This window comes from Corapipo altera, unplaced genomic scaffold (assembly GCF_003945725.1).
Source record: "Corapipo altera isolate COAL_440 unplaced genomic scaffold, ASM394572v1 175, whole genome shotgun sequence".
Taxonomy (NCBI): Eukaryota; Metazoa; Chordata; class Aves; order Passeriformes; family Pipridae; genus Corapipo; species Corapipo altera.
This window is the reverse complement of record NW_020884942.1, coordinates 96696-115332: the sequence shown is the minus strand read 5'-3', so window position 1 is coordinate 115332 and position 18637 is coordinate 96696. Positions and strand designations below refer to the sequence as shown.

Sequence of the window (18637 nt, the reverse complement as noted above, 5' to 3'; positions counted from 1 at the left end):
TGTAGGCCTGAGGCCAGCAGTTATATTTGACAGGGTGTAACCTGCCTCAGGAGGAGGAGGATGTTCTCATGCTGAGGACTGACTCCTGTGCAAGCAGACACTGGTTAAACACAGCAGCAGAGAACAGCACACTCTTTGTGGGCTGAACCAGAGCCACTGGTGGGGAGCATCTCGCCCGTCCAGCGTTCCCAACGAACGTGTCGCCGCAGTGTCTGTGTGCGGGGAAATGTTTTGCTTCTGTGGCAACTGGTATCCAGCAAACACAGAGGGCATTTTATGAATAGGAATGAATTAAGCATCACAGTCTCCTTTGAAGGGAGTACCATCTGTGTTTCGTGCATGGGGAGCTCAGAGCAAGCAACTTGTTCCAGGCCATGCAGGATGCCTAGGGCAGAGCAAGGAAAGGGTTTCTTGCTTTGCGGTGGGTTTTCATAGCCAACCGCTCATCCCTTCCCACAGCAGGACATCTTTTTTTGCTCCTGCCATGCAGAGGTTCCTGGTCTGTGTCCTCAGTACAGTTCTGGGTGGCTGAAGCCAAAGTCTCCTGGAATAACTGCATTTTTTCCTAATCTCCTCTCTAACCTTTCCCAGGGACAAGTACCAGGTGTTTGACTCTGCTCCCCGAGGGCTTCTTCGGGTAGAGGAGTTGGAAGATCAGGGGCAGAGTTTGGCCAACGTCTTCATCTTGAGGCTGCTGGAGAATGCAGATGACCGGGAGGCCAGCTACATGCTGAAGGCATCGTCCCAGTGAGTACCAGGCACCCTGCAGCACTCAGCAGTGCTCTCCCCTCACACTCTGCCTGCACAGGGACCATCTCTCTGGGCCTTCCAGGGGCCCGCAGGGAGGGATCTCACTGCTGCAGCTGGGCTGGCCCTACCACCTTCTCTGCCCAGAATCACTCTCCCAAGGCTGCCTCTGCCCCCTCCTGCTGAAAGGCACTGGTGAATGAGGCAGATTTCTCTCCTGTAAGGTGTATTTGTGGCATCTGGGGTGGAGGATGGACAGGCACTTTCTGTTCTGGGACAGAGAGGTCAGAATTCAGCCCAGGCACAGGGGCCCAGCTGCTTTACAGCCTGCAGCATATTCAGAAAGTAAAACCAAGAAGGAAGTGCACTGGCACACTCCAACAGCTCTGCTGGCTGCTTCTTCCATGTCTCCACAGCCAGTGCCAGTCTTGTGCAGCCCTTCTGCTGCTGGGGGCCTCCTTGTCTCCCTGGATACAGGTTTTTTGGCTCACTGATTTTTCACTTCAGGCTCCAGCAAGCTCAGACTGGGCAAATGATTCAGCTGCACTAGCACAGAGCCGATTGGTTTGGAGCACAGGGCACAGCTTTCTCACTGACCTGAGCCTTACCAGGCCCATGTTTTCTAGGCACGGCATCTGTGCCATCAGCTAAACAGCTCCTAGAGACGATGCACAGCCCCAACTGGATATTACCTGCTGTCAGTAGGCTGGTGTTCATCATCCACCTCCCCAGATGAGCACCAGCCCCAGGGCTGCACCTGACCCCCTGAGCACAGCACGGGCACCAGTGTCAGGAGGATGAGCCCCCAGCACAGTGAGCAGCTGCCCCTTCTCCCCAGACACGTGGCTGCACTGAAAATAGAGATGTCAGTCACATTATGCAGGGCAAGCGCACGTCTGACGTCTGTGAGGCTTGGCTGTGCAGAGACTGATAAACCAGGCCAGGGGAGGCAGTCACAGGTCTGTGCTCGGCATCCTGTTCCATCTTTTAGGTGGCCACAGCAAGCATATGATCCAGAACATGGCTTGCCAACAGATCTTGAGGACTGAAGTGTTATATAGCAACTGCTGAAGGCTGCTGTTCCAAAGCTGCTGGGATGATGGGGCCAGTATCAGGCACAGACTGGAAGTCTAAAGAATTAGAAGGGATAAGTGGGTGCCAAACAGAGACCTTCTGCATCCGTTCCACAGCTCTTGCAGCTCTGAACCTGTATGGCAATGGTGACTTGCTCAGTGGCAGCTCACAGCTAACACCCTGGGTGGGCACTGCCAGGAGCTGGCAGCTTATTTGGACACAGCTGGTTGCAGGGATAGGACTGGAGCACAACTGGGCTCCTTGCAGGACGACAGGAGCTGGGTGCTGCAGGCAGGATCCTAAGAGCTGTGTGCAAGGCCAGCCTGTAGACAGACATGGCAAGCCCCTGGGTTGGTCTCTACATGGCAGCTCCTCCATGCACAGGGCCCTCATCCTGCACATCTTCATCACACCAGGAAGGTGTTTCCACTGGTCCTTGGCATTGTGCTTCGGCCCTGGAGCACAGGTATTTCCAGCCCCACAGATCAGCCTGCCAGCACTTGCCCTTTATGCCTCCCTTTCAGGCCTCTCTCCTCCCAGAAGACACTCCAGTGGCTTAGATGTGTGTCAAATTCAGGCTTTAAAACCACCTAAGGAGGTAGAAAGTTCTGGTTCCCTTGGAGCCAGGAGCACAGCTGGACCTCCAGGCAGGAGCTGGAGCTTGTGAAAACAACTGCCCCATTTCCAAGTGGGGCTGAGGGAAGCCTCGAGGGGTTTCTGTAGCACCTGTGAGATCTTACCCTCCTGCTGCAGACCAAGGTTTTGCAGTGTGTTGGGTCTGGTGGTGCATTCACATGGGTCTATCTCATCCCCTGCAGAGTGAGCAGTACCCTTGGTGTGCTGCAGCATTTGTCTGCAAGGGAATTAATCAGCTCTGCCCTTTAAATGTTCCTGCACAGCAGCTGCGGGAATAAATGGTTCCTGTCCTGTTTATCTCCAGGAAAAACTGCCCCTGTTGACCAGCCCGGCCAGAGCTGCCTTTGCTTGTTAGATCTCAGAGAAAGCCAAGCCCCCACCCCACTGTGCTGGCTCCCAGCAGCAGTGCTGCTCCCCAGAGGGTGACACTGCTGCCTGTGGGGACAGCCAGGGCTGTGCAGCGGGGCCCAGAGCACTGTGCCATGTGTGACATCCCAACCAGGGTGTGCAAGAGTGGGGCTCAGCATCACTGCTGAGTCCAGGACCCCTGAGGGGCAGGCAGGAAAAGGCTGGGAGGAGGAATTCAGAACCCAGGGCTGGCTGGGCAGAAGAGCTGGAGGCCCTACAACTGTTGCATGCTCACGGCCTTGGTTTGTCTGCCCTATCCAGGAGTGAAATGAAACGCTGGATGATTTCACTGGCCCCAAACCGGAGAACCAAGTTTGTTTCATTTACATCCAGACTTGTTGGTAAGAGACACGGCATGGGAGCCAGGAGCTCTTCACCCCTACCCTAGGGTGCCTTATTCTGCCTGATCTCAGTCCAGCAACATACCTGAGGCCTCTGCCAAAGTTGAACCCTCTCCCTGGGCTCCCCTTGTGTTTCCACCATCAATACCTGCTTGTCTCTAGGCCTGGCCCTGACCTTGCCCCCCTCCAACCCAGGCTGGGCTGCACCAGCACTCTCCCTCCCACCCAGGCTGCTCATGACTGGCACTGTGGTGGTGATGTGCACCCAGCTCCCTTCCCACAGAGCTGCTCCACTGGTCCCTGTTGCTGGGGCACCCTCTGCCCTCCCCAGGGTTCCTTACCAGGTCAGAGGGACCATGCACAGAGCTGGCGGTGCTGCACCCCCCAAGCTGTGCTGTCCTGCCGTGGGCTTCACCCCAGTCATCCCTCACTGTGCCCTGTTCCCTGGCAGACTGCCCACAGATCCAGTGTGTCCACCCCTATGTGGCCCAGCAGCCCGATGAGCTGTCCCTGGAACTGGCTGATGTCCTCAACATCCTGGACAAGACAGACGATGGTACGGGGGACAGGGTGGGGATGAGCTGGGAGTCCCTGTGGAGGGCTGGGCTTTGCTCTGGGCAGGCAGCTGTGAGTCTCTCCCTTCAGCCAGAGAGAGACCTTGGCATTGGCATCACAGCTGAGGGAGGTCACAGCAGGAGAAGGGAGTTACTGCCTAACACTCAGACAATCTAGGCTTGCCCTAAGCTGTGGCAATACTGGCACAGCCACCCTGGCACCAGGCCATGGTAGGGCTGGCACAGCCACCTCAGATGTATCCCAGAGCTATTCTTACCTTCATGATGCTTCGCAGCCACCCAGTCCTGCTCTCTGGAACACCCTGGTGGTCTGTCACGTTGGGTCTCTGCTGGGAAGCACTCCTGTGGCTTCAGGGGCAGCAGAGGGCACTCAGTGGCAGCAGTGCCTGCTTTCTGCTGGCATCCCTCAAGCCAGTTGTCCACACACAGTGCTGCTCAGGTACATCCCTGCTGGATGGACAGACCGAGTCTGCTCCAGCACAGGCCTCTGAACAACCTCCAGAAAGCTCTTTCAGCTCCATAGGCTCTTTGCAGCACAACTGTCTCAGTGCAGGAACAAAGGCCTTCCGTGCTTATACCTGTCTCTGTCTCTGCTCAGGCTGGATATTTGGGGAGCGTCTTCACGACCAGGAGAGGGGCTGGTTCCCCAGTTCTATTGGGGAAGAGATCCTGAACCCCAAAATCCGAGCCCAGAACCTGAAGGAGTGTTTCCGGGTGCACAAGTCAGATGACAGTCAGAGAAGGAAACTGGGCAGCAGAAACCGCCAGTGACTGGCAGCATTCCCGAGCATCTGGAGTGCCTCTGGGAGAGGGGCAGGAGACAGAGGCTGCCAGCTGGGAAGAGGTGGCACCTGTGGGACATGGTGGAGGACCTGCTGCACCGGACAAGGCACAAACACCCGTGAACAACCTGACTGTTGTTCCTGGGCCCCCCCAGCACTGATCCTTTCCTAGAGATCAGTGCTCTAAACTGTAAAATAACCCTTTTCCAGGTGTTCTGTAAAGTCCCAAAGAGCATGAGCCCCATGGACACTGCCTGAAGGCCAGCTAAGCCCCATTTGTTGCACATGTGCTGGCTGGGGCTGGCTCAGACTATTTGGGAAAGGCACGTGGCCACCAACATCACTGAGCAATTAACACCGCCCAGTGTGAGCACTCATAGCTCATTGCTCCCTTCCGAGTCTGGGGTGCTCTGGACACAGCCTCCCTCAGGGGTAGGAACTGCAGCCAAGGGACTGTCTCGCTGCCTCTCAGAGCCGGTTGGCAACAAGCTGGGACAAGCTCCAGGACCTCCACTTCCCCTCTTACTGAGAAGCTGCTGGGCCTATTCCTACAGGCAGACCCTCAATCTGCTTCCACACCCAGCCCTGCTACACCAGCAGCCCAGCCTCGCCAGCCCCAACCTACATCTCTACCTGCCCGATGGCCTGGAAGCACTCCTGGGCCCTGCCCTGAGGCTCAGCCCCTGTTGCCCAGCCCGCCTCCCTCTGCAGGGTCACGGCAGAAGCCCAGCCACCGTGGCCTTTCCCAGTGACCTGGCACTCGTGGTCTTTGCTGCTCCCTGCAGGGCCAGTGCGGGGTGGCCGTGCCAGCACCTCCCTGCACAGCACCACAGCCCAGGGGAGCACAGCACGCTGGGCTGCCCCGCAGCAGGGAGTGCCCTGACCTGGGAGCTGCTGTCCCACGAGCTTTGGGAGGCCCAGCCATCGCTGCCTGCATGCTTGTAACCCCCAGCCCCACTGTACAGGCCCCCCTCCGTGTACACACCCAAACCCTGCCCCAGCACAGCCATCCTCCTGCCAGCTGTGGCACTGAGCACCGCATGAAGCCCAGGGCACAGCACTGAGAGGAGCTGGGGCACAGGACAGACCCACAGCCCCCGCCTGCTGTTCAGCTCCCACACACGGCTGCAGTCGAGGGGCCTTGGAGCTGCAGGCTGGTCCTGAGCTGTGGCCAGCATCCACCAGGAAAATCACGTATTTGGGACTGTTCTGGAACTCTGCAAAGGACTGTCTTCCAGGCACTGCGGCCTGTGCTGGTGGATGCTCTGGCAGTGCCACGGTTGTGCTTGGGGAGGGGATGGAGAGCAGCTGCCTGCCCATGGAACCACACACCAGCCACCTGCACGGAGGGGAGAGGCACCACTGTGCCAGCAGCAGCGTGAGGAGGAAACAGGATGCTGGGAAGCTGCTGAAGGGAGGATCCTGAGCTGGTCTTTGAACCATATGGGGCCCAGATTACACATGGGGTGTGCAGCATGAGGCCAGACACAGTTGAGAGGGGGCCAGGGCTGTCCTTGGGGCTGCCTCTACTGTCACCACAGCCCTGGTACAGCCAGCTCAGAGCCAGTCCCAGGACCAAAGTGGTGGGAGCCACAGCAGTGAAGAGGGAGAGAAGGCATTGGCTGCTCAGGTCCAGCTCAGTGCCACCACCTTAGCATGTGACCACAGCCAGCAGGGTTGTGCTGCCCCCCCCACCCCTGCCAGAGGGCCCCTGGGCAGCTCATACCAGCCAGAAGCTCCATGTCACCATTCAGTGCCCAGTCCAGAGCTGGGGCCAGGAAGGACCTGCAGCCTCTACTCTGGAACAGGGGGCTGATCTAATGGGGACACCCCAAGCCAGGCTCCCCATCAGCACCCCACAGTCAGCTTTCTGAGACAACCAAACCTCTGGCTCAGGGTCTAGACCTTGCAGCAGCCACAAATTTACTAGTGCAAACCCCCAGGGAGTTCCAGTTTGAGGAATCTGTTAAAATTACCTGAGAAGTCACCACAATGCAGATCCTCCAGCTTTGCAGCCCAGCAGCCAGGCCAGCCTAGGCACTGCAGCCCAACATGCCCACCGGGGGTGTTTCTCACAGGACACAAAAGCTGGATTACCCATCGCTGAGAAGCAGCTGTTTCACTAGTTTCCCAGTGCCAGGACAGCAGGTCCTCACTGGATTTCTCCAGGGAGTGGGGCTGCTGTGTCCTGTCCCACCACCAAGCCCTGGGACTGCTCCAGCCCCTCCTGCTCTGTTGTGACTCCAGGACTCCAGCCCCCAGACACAGGCTGTGCCGTTTTCAGGCACCAAGTGGCATCCAGTGTTACTTCCTCAGCCCCAGCCCTGCACGCCCCCATTTCAGTGGTCTCCAGTGTTGTCCAGGGCCGGGCCTGCGGCCCACGAGCAGGGGCTGGAGCCCCCTGGCCCCTGCCAGGCTGCCTCAGCGAACTGAGGGGAACTTCTTGTTGTCTCGTTTTACCGTGTGATGAAATGTAGCTGAGCAAGCCAGCGCCAAAACAGCTTGTGTGTGTCTCCTTCCTCCCCTGCACTGATCACTCGCCTCCTCTCAGTCTCCTCCAGTGCAATAGGTGGGGAGCAACTGGCCCAAATGCAATGGGTGGAAGTGGGGTTGAACACGTGACTGTGCGGTGGTTTATGCCAATAAACAACTCTTCCCGAGGAAAGCTGTGCTGAGGGATGCCCCACACTGTTACCATCACCCAGGCTAGACCCAGCAGGGCCCTTTGAGCTCCGAGCTCAAAGCCACACACTGCCACAAGTCCTTTGGGACCAGGGGGGTGACAGGGCCTGGGGTGGTGAAGCCTGCCAGGTCTGGGTGCACCCAGGAGATAGGCACACTAAGAGCAAAGAGCACTCAGGTGCAACCTGGCTGCTCAGCAGAGGGTCTGGAGTGCAGCATTTTTCCAGGGCTCCAGGCACACGGGGCAGGAGCAGGCAAGAGCTGGAGGCAGGCTGGTTGTGTAACAGAAAAATCTTTTATTGAGTTCAGGAGGCCGAGAACTTCCTCAGCGTGATGATGACCAACGCCACAAGCACAGACGTCCCCAGGAGGGAAGCGATGACAATGGCACCGATAGCTCCGGGCCCCAGTGAGCCTGCAGGGACAGAAAATGAGGTGGGAGGTCAGCAGAGCCAGATGGGGTCCCAGATGGGAAGGGCTGCAGGGATCACCCCACACCCAGCATGTCCCCAGCCATCAGGTCACACTCCTGTCCTGGAGCTCATGTACTGGCCATGGTAGATGCCCCATGTCCCCAGACAGCCGAGGTGTGGTCCTGTGCCCCAGCAGCATTGCACCTTTGGGCAGGGGCTGTAGCCAGCCACTGCCACCTCAGTCAGGTCCCAGGGACAGCTACCACAAAGCAGGTCTGTGGCACTGAGCTTTCCTGTTAACATCCATACTTAGAGTTCCTTTGCCTGCAGCAAAACTGCATCCAAAGAGGCTTTTGCTATCAGTCAGGAGCCGGGAAAGGTGCTCACTCCCTGTTTAGGGAGTTCCAGGCACATTCTGCTCTGGAGAGCCCTGCCCGTGCTCGGACCACTTTCTGCAGGTTCCTGCCATGACAGGTCAGACCGCGGGCAAGAGGAAAGGTCTTGGAGCGGCTCTGGGGCTGGTCAGTGCTCCACAGTGGAGACTTTTCAGTGGGGAAGTTCCCCTGAGCAGGAGGTACAGGCAGCCCTTCCCCTCCCTAGCAGTGTGGCTGGGGACAGGCCACCTCTGGTGGCTTCAGCACCTCCTGGGAGGTGACAGGCCCCCAGAGAGCCAATCCACAGGCCCTGTAGGGGTGAGCCACAGGTGGCCCACGGTGCAGCCACGTACCGTCCCCGGTGTCCAGTCGGTGCAGGTGGGTGGTGTCCTCGGGCTCCAGCTCAGAGGTGTACAGGGGGAAGGCGGTGGCGTCCGACAGCCGCGCTGTGGTGGTGGCAGCGTCGAAGGGACCGGCTCCGGAGGGCAGCTCAGGTGGCTCATTCCACAGGGTGGGGACTGGGCCCTGTGGGTACTCTGCTGGGAGACAAGCACCCATGGGCATGGGGGCCAAGGCAGGCTGCTGGTGACAACCACAGCTCAGCAGGTCCCTGGGCTCCAGCTGCCTGCCAGGTGCCCCTAGGGTGGGTGCAGGGGTGACCTGAGCGCTGAGAAACCCAGTGGGGCACAGCCCTCCCCACAGAGGGCACCACCTCCACTCAACATCCACACCCAGAGCAGCCCCAGGGTGATGCCACTGCCACAGGCTTTTGGGGCACTCTGGTGTACACACAGCACACACGGGACAACAAGGAGCTCCCCGGACTGTGCGACCTCTGCTCACGCACAAACAGGCCCTGTAAACACACACGGCTCTTTTGCTCGTGGATACCCGTAGGACTGGGCTGTCACATGTCTGCAACAGGCAGAGGTCACCTGGCTACCTGTGCTGGCCAAATTCCCAGCATTTCAGGGCCTTTCTGTCCTGCACTCCCAGTCCATGCAGTGCAGGATGCCAGAGGTGCTGGCACAGTGCAGGACACGGCTCCCCCAGACAGGACCCCAGAGCCTCAACTTCCCTCTCCCGCACCTCCCCTGTGCCAGGGAGATGAAAGCCGGGCCAGGCTCTGATGTTACCAATGGTCTCCTGTTATTCCTTCCCCCCGTGGGTCAGGGCCCAAGGCAGAGAGCCCTCCCTGTCTGTGTGTGGCTCAGCCCAGCGCTCCCTGTCAATGCCCAGCTTGTTCGGATGGGCCCTGGCGGGAGCAGGAGACATTCCACAGCTCCCTGCTGAAACCGCTGGGAATGTTGCACTGGGATGGGGAAAAAAAAAAGCTGTGTGGGGGGGAAACGAACATCCAGAGCCAGGGCCCACCTGAACTGACACAACGGTTATCACAACTAGGACAGGGAGTCAGAGGAGCTGGAGCAAGCAACCCAGGCTCCCTGGGGCAAGGTACCCTGGCTCTGGCATGTGAACCCTTGGTGTCCCAGGCTCTCCATATGGCCTGGAAAGAGAGGTGGCAGCAGCACATCCTGGCAGTGCCACTTCAGGTCTCAGTACCTCGAGCCCTCCTTGCCTCCCGCAGAGCAGGAAGAATTGTCATTAATAGGCTCCACCACACACTGTTCTCCCATAGGAGCCCCGCATCCAAAGGAACAGGAGCACCAAAACACTCCCCTTTTCTGCCTGGACAAACTAACTGAGAAATTACTGCAGGGCTTGCCTCAGAGAGTAGCTCCCACCATCCCCAGAGCTATTCCAGGTTGCCCACAGTCTTGGGGACAAAACAATGTTCTAAACTGGTAGTAAAAGCCCTTTCTACAGCCAGAAAAGCTACAGGATGTTCAGTGAGGCAGCTACCAGGTTTAACTCTGGCCCACTGAGCACAGAGAGAGACAAGTAAGTCCCCAGCATGTGGGCTGTGCCAGCTGGGCCAGGCAGGGTCCCCAGCACACCCGGGCTGGCTGTCCCGCCGGGGAGGAGCGGGCGAAGCGTCGATACCGTGTCCTCACACACCCGGTACACCCGTGCTCACTGCACCAAAGGGGTGAGCTCGGCTCCCCCAGACAAGCACACAGAGCTTTGTGTTCCACCAGGGCTCCCCAGAAACTCCTGAGCCCTTTGCAGGGCCATTCCCAACCTGTGCTGCCAAACCAACCAGCAGAGCTGAAGACTCACATCCCATCCAGAGGCTCTTCCAGAAAGTGTCATTTCCAGTGGAGCTCTCTTCTATAAATCCTGTGGTTCACTACCAGAGGACAGAGCAGGAGGAAATACAGAATTCAGTGAGTAAAGGTAGTTAAAACAACAGGGAGAGGAACTGAGCAGAGCTGGGCTAATTAGTTGGCAACAGTGGCATGGAGAAGCTGTTGGTTTAGGAACAGGCCAAATGTAAGGAACAGTTTTGAAGCCCTCATTCCAGGTTGCTTTTGCAAGGGGAGAAACCCCACACAGAAGAGCCACACTCCAGCTATGACCTTGCTGACTGTGTCAACAACCCTGGGGCCAGCACCAGCATTGCCACTGTCCCCAGTTGGAAGAGGAACACTGTGCTGGGAGGATGGCATTGCTGCCTTTCCCAAGAATGCTTTTTCTCTCCAGATCTGGGCATGTCCCTCACATCTGCCCAGGGACAGGCGTGAGCTCTGATGATCTGTAACAGATGCAGCACCACCCAGGGGGGGTTGTAGGACCTGGACAGGGTCTTCCCAACTCTCAAAGGGGTAATAAGGAGGGAGCAGTACCCCTTCCAGCCAGAGTGCAAAGGTTCTTTATCTAACCAGACCCACAGGTCCCAGAAAGTCTCTCCTGTCTCCTCTTAGAATGCATCTACTTCCTGAAAAATCCACTGCAGCTCTCTTTAAGCAGAGCACAAAGCTTATTTTTGATAGCCAAGTACAGAGGAAAACAGGTTTGTTTTTTTGTTTATGATCTCTGTGATTTTTTCAAGACCTGGATGCTGCTGGGTCTATATTTGGTTAACTCCCCTCATCTGATGTTTTCAGTTCACCCACACAGAAGGGGCAGAGTGTGCCAACCACACGTTTTCTGTCCGAGTTCTTGTGGTTTTACCTTAACGGCGCTTCAGCCGAGGGAAACACAACCCCTTTCAGTTGGCTCTGGTGCCTCACAAACAGGGTTGTCAGCTCAGGCAGCAGCAGAGTCGTGCACAGGCACGAAGTCAAACACCAACAAGTGAATGTCACAGGAGCCAGGGCTGGTCCCCTTCTCATTCCTTCCCCTCACTGTTGCTGGAGCAAGGTGCAGAGCCCTGCCAGCGGCACAGCGGGTGGGGGAGCACAAAACCCACCCCTAGAGAACACTGCCAGCAGGAGGTCCCTCCAGAGCCGACTGCTGAAGCCTGGTAGAGCAGCTGCTCGTGGCCAGCACTTTTTCCATGGTTCACCTTTGATCTTCCCTCCTAAACCAACAGCTCATGTCCTCATGTGCCTCCACTCCTGCGGGGCCGAGAAGTCCAAGCACCCATCCAACCACTCTCACGCCTCCAGCAGGTTTCTTTACCAAGCAGAGGTGTCACATCTTCTCCCCGACAGTCCAAGGGAGTGTCAGCCCTGCTGCCACCGGCTGGGAGTGGCAGATCTCTAACAGAGCAGCAGGAAATACCACACTCCCTCTCCAGTCCTCTGGGAAAAGCAAGAAAAGCAAGGGAGAAGGACAGAGCTTGTGTCAGGTACCAGAACCCAACACACACATTTAATAAGATCTCACATGTCTCCAAGTGAGATATGAGGGTTCTTCTGGTCACCTGCTGGATGGAGGCTGGGCAGGCTCTATGTACAGGTGTAGGACCCAAGTGAGGCAGTTCAGTTCTCTGCCTGCTGCCCATGTTCTGGGGGACCACCACAAGTCCCTCTCCCCCTCCTGGGCTCAGTTTCTCTGTGCACAAGCAGGAGACCAGGACTCTAAACACCATCTACAGGGAAAGCAGCACCAGTGCAGCCAGGCCTGAGCACCCACACAGTTACTGTCACCCTGAGGGTGACCAGGGGAACATGTCTGTGACTGAGCAAACACCTCTGGGACAGCTCTGGACTCAGTGGGTCTGTGACTGAGCAAACACCTCCGGGACAGCTCCAACCCAGCAGAAGCCCTTCACAGGGAAAGAGGAATTTACAGGGCAGCTCCACAGCCCTGGAGGCAGGGAACAGCATTTCTCACATGTGAAAACACCCAAACACATTGCCAACTCCAGTGAGGGGGTGCAGTCAACAGTTGGAAACCAGATATGGAAGGCAAGGTAGCACATGGTTTTCCTGCACACCCAAGAACTTTATTTCTACAGAGAACTAGCAAGAAACATGCTCAAAATACATCCTCCAACACAAGAGCAGATGTTTAACATCTGGGTGAGAGCCATGCATTAGCTGTGCTGTCATCAGCCTTGGGACCAGTCCTGTCTCTAGAAAAACCCACCTGGTACACTCACATGGTTTGTTTGCCCCACAGGGACTCAGCAGGGGCAGCAGGTGGGCAGATGGAGGGGTTCCCAGGCTGCTGCCACACACAGGTAACCCCACTACTGCTGAGGCTCCCTGTGGGTGCTCTGAGGAGGGAAACCTCGAGCCCAGGCACAGAGTTATTCCCTGGCATTGGCCCTGTCTCGGCACTAGAGCACGGGCTGAGGGCAACTTCTTCTCCACAGACTAACAGTGAAATCCTCTTTGTGACACATACAGTTGGAGAACACTTAAGAGAAAGACATACAGTAATGTCTCTGGGGGTTTACTGGGCAGAGGCAAAACTGGACAAAATGGACTAAAAGTAATACTATACTAAAAACTATACTAAAAGTATTCCAGTATGCCAGGTGGATGATGGCAGTTCTACCTTCCCACACACTGACACTACAAATTGTCTTATTTTAGGGAAATCTCTCTGCTGCACTATGTCCTCTCCCTCTCTCCAGCACAGGTTAGTTACAACTGAGACCAGGAAAAGGGAAGAAAATCTCAGTTTCTGTAAAGAAATCCACCATAAGTTTTCCGAGGATGCAGGAACTCAGAGGGACTCCAGCCACGTGGGCTGTAGAGAGATCCAGAGAGGATGACACCAAGGGCAACCTGACAAAACTGCTGTTTCCATGCTCAGAGAGAAGAAGGTGAGGTGAGCTGCCAGCACAGTGACATGGTGGCCAGTGCCCCAGGTACTCAGTGACAAAGGTAAGGCTGGAAGAGTCTCCACAAGTGACAGGTCTTGAGGAAGCTGTGATGGAGCCAGACCCTCCCAGACAGGCAGACTGCAAGACCTCAGGGCTGGCACATGTGGCCACTTCACATCTTCATCCCCGAGATCGCTCACCAGTGACCAATACTCTTCCTCACACAAAGTGATTTCAGCACCTTGTCATCCTCACTCCCCACTTCCAACCTTAGCCAGGAGTCAGCAACAGTGTCAGTAATTTATAAGGAGCATTGGTACAGAGCAAGGCTGAGTAACAGCCGACAAAGCCCTGCTGTAAGTCTGAACCACATCTTCTCCAGAAGTTTCCCTGACAAAACCTATTTACTGCTTCTCATGTTCTAGTACTTGAGCTTTAAAAACTTCCTAATAATCTTTTAGCCTCCTATAGTTGAGAATGAGGACACACGAGCTGCTACGAGATGTCCCCGGTCAAGGTGGTGTCCTGTGTATTTTCCTCCAGCACATCTGCCCTGCTGCTTTTCCCCTCAAACTCCTTCTGATGTGCCACCACAGTACAACACAATTCCACACTGGCTCAAACCAAAGAAAGTCACGAGCCTTTAGGTGAATTTAGATAGCAAATATGCACACGATTCAGAAGCCCACACCTTGCAAAGGCTTTTTACTCCCTTCCACTTCACTCGGAGCTCTGAATCTATCACAGGAATTGAACCTGGGTTTGCTGATGGAGTTGCTGGCACAGTTGCAGCCTGTCCAGGGCAGCCCCTGCCCCAGGGAGGGCTCTGCTGTGCACTCAGAGGTGCTGGGATGGGAGGGCAGGGCTGGTGAACTCTAAGGACAGCACCGGGCTGTCCAGCCCCAGGTGGCCACGGTGGCACAGGGCCAGGGCAGGATGAAAAGAGGCCTTCACCGGGAGCACAAAGGGCATCTGTGCCTGGTGAGTGCCACAACACGGAGCGAGCGCTGCGGTCCTGAGGAACGGGGAGCAAACTTGTTTACAGAGAGGCAGGGCCACGTGTGGATGTGCTCAGACCAGAGGGCTGTCTGTGCCCTTCCCCTCTTTGTCTGCACCAAGCAGGAAATTTCCTTTTCTAATGGAGTAAAAGGCAGAAAAAATTCCACTGTGTGCTAAAAGCTCCTGTACTGGGGCAGGAACTCTAGCTGCCTAATGCAGCAGAGAGTCATTCTCTCCTGGGATGGCTTCCCATACACACTGGTTCCCTCATATCCTCTTTGAGGGAGCAGGGAACAACCTGATAAGAGGCCTTAAGCAGAGAAAGCATGAGGTCTGTCCTGCACACCAGGATCTGAACATGTCATTCACCAGCACAAAGCCCTTCAAGAGCACTGGCCTTGCTGCACGAGCACAACTCAGCCAGTAAAGGAATCAAGTAAACCTGGGATTATCTCACAGGAGCAAAGTGACACAGGGAGGCAGTGACAGGGCAATGCCAGAGCAGGCCCACAGGAAAGCTGGCAAGGAGGGAGGCAGAGCAAATATGCACCAAATACTGGAAATTTAAACACCATAGAAGAAATCCCAGCTCAGAGAGGAAACAGACTGAATTCTCACTGGAAATGAATCACTTCCTGCAGAGTGAAATACTGTTAATGATGAAGAAAGATCTTACCTGGTGCAGGGCAAGAGCATGGTCACTGCTCCTGGGAGCAAAGCAAGGCACAAATTGAAACTGTGCTGAAGCGATTAATGTTCCACTATACAAAAAAGGCTGAGGGTTTGAGAAGGAAAGTATGCACTTTTTAGTGCTCATTTCTTATTTACTTTAAAAGTTTCCCAGCAGGAAGGTGTGCTCCACAGGGAGGATACCAGCTGCAGGAATTCTGTTCCTGTACCCACAGCTGTTCCAGCCAGGCACAGCATTGAATTCTCCTACCCCTACAAAAGCCACTTTAGAAAGAAGTGATTTCATAATTTCATCTGCTAAACAGCTGGCCAGGATCTCCCTGCTAGGCAAGATGCTCAGAACAAACCGGGAGGGAACTGCAAACCAGCCTTGCTCCAGGTTCAGGGAGGTAAGACAGGAATTCAGGAAAACAAATGCTGTGCTCCTGCCTGTTATCCTGGTCCCAGCCATCCCTTCAGCCTCACCTCCACTGAAAGAAAGGCTTTGAGGGAAGCAGTTCCCCACAGGAGTTTCCACCTCTACGCTCAGAGCCCATCAACACAGCGGGTTTGGAAGCCCAGTTTTCCCTCCCCTGTAAAACCCACCTGAGCCCTGCAGCCTGGAAGCTGCCTCTGCTCCCTGCAGCCAGCACAGGGTGCCAAGGGCAGGGCAGGTAGGGCTGGAATTACTGATGATTCCCTCAAAAACGGTGCCTTACAGAACAGGCACCTCACCCGTTCTGATTCCCATCCCCTCACTGAACATGGGGCAGAGCCTTCCCAGCGCTGCCTTGGGACCCCCAGCTCTGCACAGACCCCCTGAGGATGCAGAGTTTGGCTTTGGATGGAGGTTTTTGTGGACACTTCCCCATTTCTGCCAGCAGCAGCTGTTGGGGAGTTCCCTGCTGTAGCCGAGTACAGAAGGAACCAGGAATTGCCCCACATGCTTTAGCCCCCAAACCCATTTGTTTTCACAACTGTAACTTCTTCCTGCCATTAAAAGCTGATGGACAGCCTGTCCCCTCAGCTGCTGGGAGGTTTTCCATCTCCTGTGGTTGATGTGACCACTGATCTCCAGCCACCTACGCTCACATACGTGCTACTGCTGTTCTGCTTAGGAAAAGTTACAAAGAATTATCTCCATTTTCCCCAACAGAAACATAGGTTTGGGATGGAAAATATAATCTTACTCGCCACCAGCCACCAATTTCAAAGCTGGTTTCCATTAATCAGTTATAATTCAACACATACTTAGAGATGTTTTCAGGGAAGTGAGAGAAGAGAGAGGCAGCATAGTAAAGGATCTTCCATGCTTTTGGGCTTTACATGCAAACAAAGCTCCTTACCTGCCAGCACAGCAGGGACCAGGATGCCACACAGTGTTAGCAGGACCAGGCGAAGGGCTCTGTGGCAGGGCATGGCTTCCCTCAGGAACAGCGTCAGCAGGAATCCTTAAAACTCTTTCAAAGTATGGAACAACGTGGAAATGTCACTGCTATAATAAAAATCTTGTCCAGAAAATTAAAAAAAAAAAAAATAATTCCCTTCACAACAGCAAGTGTGTAGAGAGAGTGCAAAGCCCAGCAGAGCCTCCCTCACTCTGGCTCCAGGAGCACAGCTCCTCCCGAAGGCAGCTCCACCCTCCCAAACTTGTGCCGAAAAGCCCAGAGCAGCCCAGCCTCGGGCAGCTCACCCTGCCAGGTCAGTGCACACAGAGCAGTTGTTGGTGAGCCCTTCCCAGAGGCCACGGGGATGCTCCTGGAATGCCTTCCCTCGGCACGAGAATAACACAGGAGCCATTGGGGCAGCTCGCCCCAAACCCCGCAGCCCTGGGCTCTGAGGGCTCTGCCCTCGCTGTGCAGGGCCTGCAGGTACTTCAGGGTGGGCACAGCAAAGAACAAGGGCCTCAATCAGAGCTCAAACGCTCTGACAGAGCCAGAGCAGCCCCGTGGCACCAATTTCTGGGTGGAATACTTACAGAGCTGGACTGGGAGCCGTGGGTGGTCTTCGCTGCCCAGTAAACGCTGGGAAGTCTTGCAGGAGAGTCGGCTCTGGAGGGCAGGGCCAGCATCCTCCTGGGATCCCAAGTGCACAGACACCACTCCTGCCAGCTCTGCCATCGGCCCTGCCCGCCTGGGGGCTCGTGGGAAGGTCACAGCACAGAAAACAGGCTTGTTTCAAATCACATTTGCACCAACAGAGACTGGGGGAAGGATGAAGTGTATAAAAAGGGGAACACTCCAGCTGACTGTCACAGAAGAATTTCATTAGGATTTTTTAAACTGTTGGGAATTAAATACTTCATGTTTTCCCTTCAAGCAATGAAGTACACAAACACTCCCAATGTCAGTACTTTATGCTCTGAAAATATGACAAGTATTTTTGGGTTAAATTTCAGATACAGATTTTTCTGCTAAGAGATCTCTCTGCTTTTTTGCTTTCTCTGACAGGCAGCCAGACACAGTTTAGGTGTCCCTTTAAATCACTGCTTGCTGCACGCCTTTGCAAGAAGTGCCTGGCTGAGAGGGGAAGCAGCAAAACCAGAGAGAACAGAGTCCTGTCCCTGCAGTGAAACAAGGAGTGAGGCAGCTACCTGGGGAATCACACTCAGAAGAGACCTGAGACACCTCCAGCATCGAATTCAACATCATCTGTCAAACCTGGAGCAAAGCCCCACAGCAGGTTCTGTCTGCAAAGGCGCTCAAAGCACAGAAATACATCCAGCAGCAGGTAAAATGCTACAGCTCCTATTTTTCCCATTCCTACTGATCCAAACAACTCCTGCTACAGAAACAGACCCTGTGTTTGTCACAGGAGGTGACAAGGCAGTCACCTGAGCACACAATCTGCACATGCCAGCACCTCCCCTTTGTACCAAACACAGAAACCAGCACATTTCAGTACCAAGAACAAGATCTTCCCCACTGGTCCATTATTGACAAACTCTGAGAGGCTGAGTGAGACCCTCAGGGTCTATTGCACGTTTCCCCTGCTTGCATTTCTGCATTTTCACGTAGCAATCAAGGAGCTGCTCCTTCCCTGCCCCCCATCTGAGCTGGAAATTAATGGGCTTTTGTGTATTTGTTACATGGTAGAGAGCAGTCCAAAACTGGATTGTAGAAATTAGATCATACCATTAAAAAACAGAAAGCACTTATTAACCAGACACCTCATATGCTAAAAAAAAAAAAAAAAAGAGAAGATATTAAAACAAAGTCAGGTTATCAGCCTAAACACGTCCTGTTCTCTCTGAGACACCAGCTAAACATCATGCAAGGCACTGTGTAATTTGGGCCTTAGCACACTTACTTTCTGTGGTCATGTGATGGCAGGAGAACATTCATCATTACCTTTTACTGGGATTTTCCACACAAAAATAAGCACCAAGTAGAAAAAAAAAGGAAAATTAAGTCTGAAAAGGGAAACCTCCGAGGTGTCTGTGTGGGCTTTGGGCTGAGGGGAGGAATCAAACCTCTCATTGACAGCAGTGATTTGGGGTGGGTGGGGTGGTCACCGACTGCAACGGAGTGAGAGAGAACCAGCCACGGCTTGATCTCCCCTGCACAAACAACACGAGCACAAATTCATGTGTTTCTGTACAGGGTGGGGGGGAATTAAAGCTGTCTTGTTTCCAATCTCAACTTACTGGTGTTTATTTGAACTCTAAAATTATCAAGCAGAAAAAAACCACCGGTATTCCTCACCAGAGAAAAAATAAAGCAGCAGTTGTTGTTCCACATCCTGTGTGTTTGCTTGTTGTTTCTTGATGAAAACTGATGCAAGTCGAGTTTGGGGTGAGTTTTAGCACCAGGAAT

The 18637-nt window shown here is 54.8% G+C and overlaps 2 protein-coding genes across 8 annotated transcripts in view; one reads left to right on the top strand and one right to left on the bottom strand.

Annotated features, from left to right (window-relative positions):
• The window catches only part of NGEF (neuronal guanine nucleotide exchange factor), a 50632-nt gene extending 43571 nt beyond the window's left edge, over window positions 1-7061 (top strand). For all 4 annotated transcript variants that reach the window (XM_027661899.1, XM_027661898.1, XM_027661900.1 and 1 more), the window contains 4 exons: window positions 592-747; window positions 3127-3206; window positions 3658-3762; window positions 4380-7061. In XM_027661899.1, coding sequence (XP_027517700.1) covers window positions 592-747; window positions 3127-3206; window positions 3658-3762; window positions 4380-4552 — 514 coding nt within the window. In that variant the 3' untranslated portion in view covers window positions 4553-7061. The remainder of the gene's footprint in view (window positions 1-591; window positions 748-3126; window positions 3207-3657; window positions 3763-4379) is intronic.
• A 463-nt stretch (window positions 7062-7524) lies between these two features.
• On the bottom strand, window positions 7525-18550 carry SNORC (secondary ossification center associated regulator of chondrocyte maturation). Of its 4 annotated transcripts, none has more exons than XM_027661911.1 (4): window positions 16801-18550; window positions 16169-16330; window positions 8386-8571; window positions 7525-7660 (listed from the first exon to the last, which is right to left on the bottom strand). In XM_027661911.1, the coding sequence occupies exons 2-4, from the start codon at window positions 16239-16241 to the stop codon at window positions 7551-7553; spliced, it is 369 nt and encodes a 122-aa protein (XP_027517712.1). In that variant the 5' UTR covers window positions 16242-16330; window positions 16801-18550; the 3' UTR covers window positions 7525-7550. The 4 variants fall into 4 exon arrangements, with proteins under 4 accessions (XP_027517712.1, XP_027517711.1, XP_027517715.1 ...); XM_027661910.1 differs by having other exon boundaries at window positions 16169-16282; XM_027661914.1 differs by having other exon boundaries at window positions 8386-8568; window positions 16169-16282.
• Between the last annotated feature and the right edge of the window lie 87 nt (window positions 18551-18637).